The 2,353-nt window shown below is 64.0% G+C and overlaps 1 protein-coding gene across 1 annotated transcript; it reads left to right on the forward strand.

Moving 5' to 3' along the window:
* Window position 1: 1 nt before the first annotated feature.
* On the forward strand, window positions 2–2,348 carry LOC124232250 (cytochrome P450 2D14-like; the record flags this gene model as incomplete). Its single annotated transcript, XM_046649213.1, has 6 exons — window positions 2–92; window positions 756–908; window positions 1,000–1,160; window positions 1,511–1,687; window positions 1,862–2,003; window positions 2,232–2,348. Coding segments are annotated over 6 exons (841 nt in total), but the record flags the coding sequence as incomplete, so codon positions are not given.
* Between the last annotated feature and the right edge of the window lie 5 nt (window positions 2,349–2,353).

A 2,353-nucleotide genomic window follows, 5' to 3' on the forward strand; every position in this document is an offset into this window, starting at 1 on the left:
GCGCGAGGCGCTGGTGCACCGCGGCGAGGACACCTCCGACCGCCCACGTTTCCCGGTCTACGAGCACCTGGGCTTCCGGCCGCACGCGAAAGGCAAGCGGAGGAGGGGCGGACCCCGGCCCAGCGGGGACTGGGCCCGCAGTGACTAGAGACCTGGCAGGGCCAATTGGAGGCAGGGTGGGAGACCCGCGGTGCAGGGAAGAGTCAGGGAATTTGTAGGGGCGGCAGCTGGAGGAGGGAGCCTGTGCTAAGGGAAGGGAGGCGGGTGTGGGCGGGGCGGAGGGCGTGGTCTCACAGGGAGTGGGCGGGCCCCGGGCTATGGGGAGCTTGCAGGGGATGTTCCAGGGGCGGGAATGAAGAGAATGGAGTCAGTGTGGGTGGACCAGGGCCTTCCCTGAACTGGAAGGGGGTCACGGGGGGCAGAGCCAAGAGTGGGGCCAAGACGTACCCCCGGTGGGGAGAACGGGCGTGCAATAGGGGCAGGCGGATGGTGGGACCTGTCCCCAACCAGAAGTAGGTGTAAATGGGCGGGACTTGGTGATCTGCGGGTGGACGTGGATATTGTGGTTGGAACAGGAGCCGGGAGTAGGGGTGCGACCATCTATGCAGGGGATGCGACTACGAGAGCAGGGCAAGTGGCGGACCGGGATCTGTCCTATTGGGGGGCGGAGGACAGACGAGCCAGGGAGAAAGGTGTGCGCGCAGAGGGGGGGCGAGGTCACAGCCGAGCCACGCCCACCACTGCCCCGCCCACAGGGGTAATCTTTGCCCGCTATGGGCGCGAATGGCAGGAGCAGCGACGCTTCTCCGTGTCCACCCTGCGCAACTTCGGCATGGGCAAGAAGTCCCTGGAGCAGTGGGTGACCGAGGAGGCCTCGTGCCTCTGTGCCGCCTTCGCCGACCAGGCTGGTGAGTGCTGGGCTGAGGGCCAGGAAACAGGGATGGAGGCTGGAGAAGGGGAGATGGAGGCGACCCCCTGACCTGCACCGTCCCCTCCCAGGAAGGCCCTTTAGCCCCAACGCCCTCCTGAATAAAGCGGTGAGCAACGTGATCGCCTCCCTGACCTTCGGGCGCCGCTTCGACTACAACGACCCGCGCTTCCTCAAGATATTGGACCTGACAGAGGACATACTGAAGGAGGACTCCGGCTTCGTGTCCCAGGTGCGGGGTGAAGACGGCCAAGGAGCCCCACAGGCGAGCTTCGTGGAGGGGGCCTCAGCCCTGCAATGGGCCTCTGCGGAGCAGGATTTGTACAGAGGGGGGTTGGGTCAGCGGCAGAGGAGGGAGCTAAGGAACCTCTACCTCCTTCAGTGGAAGCCTCTGGAACCCCTGAGATGTAGATTTTAGGTTTATCCTCTTGAGTCCTAGGCAGGAGAGAGGGTGGATGTACGAAGTTAAGGAGAAATCAGGTCAATGGTGGTGACACCCTGGGAGCGGCTGGGACTTGACTGTTGGAGGTGAACAGCTGAGCAGGGGGAGGACCCACCACCCAACATCTATGGCCCGCACAGGTGCTGAACTCGATCCCCATGTTCCTGCACATCCCAGGGCTGGTCGCCAAGGTCTTTCCTGGGCAGAGGGCCTTCATGGCCCAGCTGGATGAGCTGGTTGCTGAGCACAGGGTGAACCGGGACCTAACCCAGCCCCCTCGAGACCTGACTGACGCCTTCCAGGACGAGGTGCAGAAGGTGAGCCACCAGGGACACAGGTGGTGGGTTGAGGGGCCCATGAGGTGAGCCCAGGTAAGATGGGGCCTACTTATCACCTAGTAATCAGGCAGTCTGGTTGATGGGTGCAGAGTGGGAGGCCACTGAGGGGCTTCCTCGCCCTTTCCCTGAGCCCACCCTCTCTGCATGGCCCAGGCCAAGGGGAACCCTGAGAGCAGCTTCAATGATGACAACCTGCGCCTGGTGGTGGCCGACCTGTTCTCTGCTGGGATGGTGACCAGCTCGACCACGCTGGCCTGGGCCCTCCTGCTCATGATCCTGCACCCGGATGTGCAGCGTGAGCCCAGCCTGGGGGCCTGGTGGGATGGGACAGACAGGAGAGGGACAGGCTGGGGGCCCTGAGCTTGGTTTGACCACCAGGAGCTCTGAGCAGAGGCTGGGCCCTGGCTCACAGGTCAGAGTGACCTTCTCCTCCATGTGGGCACAGCCCCTGCACAGGAGTCAGGAGGAGGGTGGGGCCTAGTCCCCTGTGTTCTGACCACTGTGGGGATGCTTGTCTGTCCAGGCCGTGTCCAACAGGAGATCGATGAGGTGATAGGGCAGGCGCGGCGACCAGAGATGGGGGACCAGGCCCGCATGCCCTTCACCATGGCCGTGGTCCACGAGGTTCAGCGCTTTGGGGACATC

The sequence above is a fragment of the Equus quagga genome, unplaced genomic scaffold (genome assembly GCF_021613505.1).
Source record: "Equus quagga isolate Etosha38 unplaced genomic scaffold, UCLA_HA_Equagga_1.0 HiC_scaffold_3838_RagTag, whole genome shotgun sequence".
Lineage (NCBI taxonomy): Eukaryota > Metazoa > Chordata > Mammalia > Perissodactyla > Equidae > Equus > Equus quagga.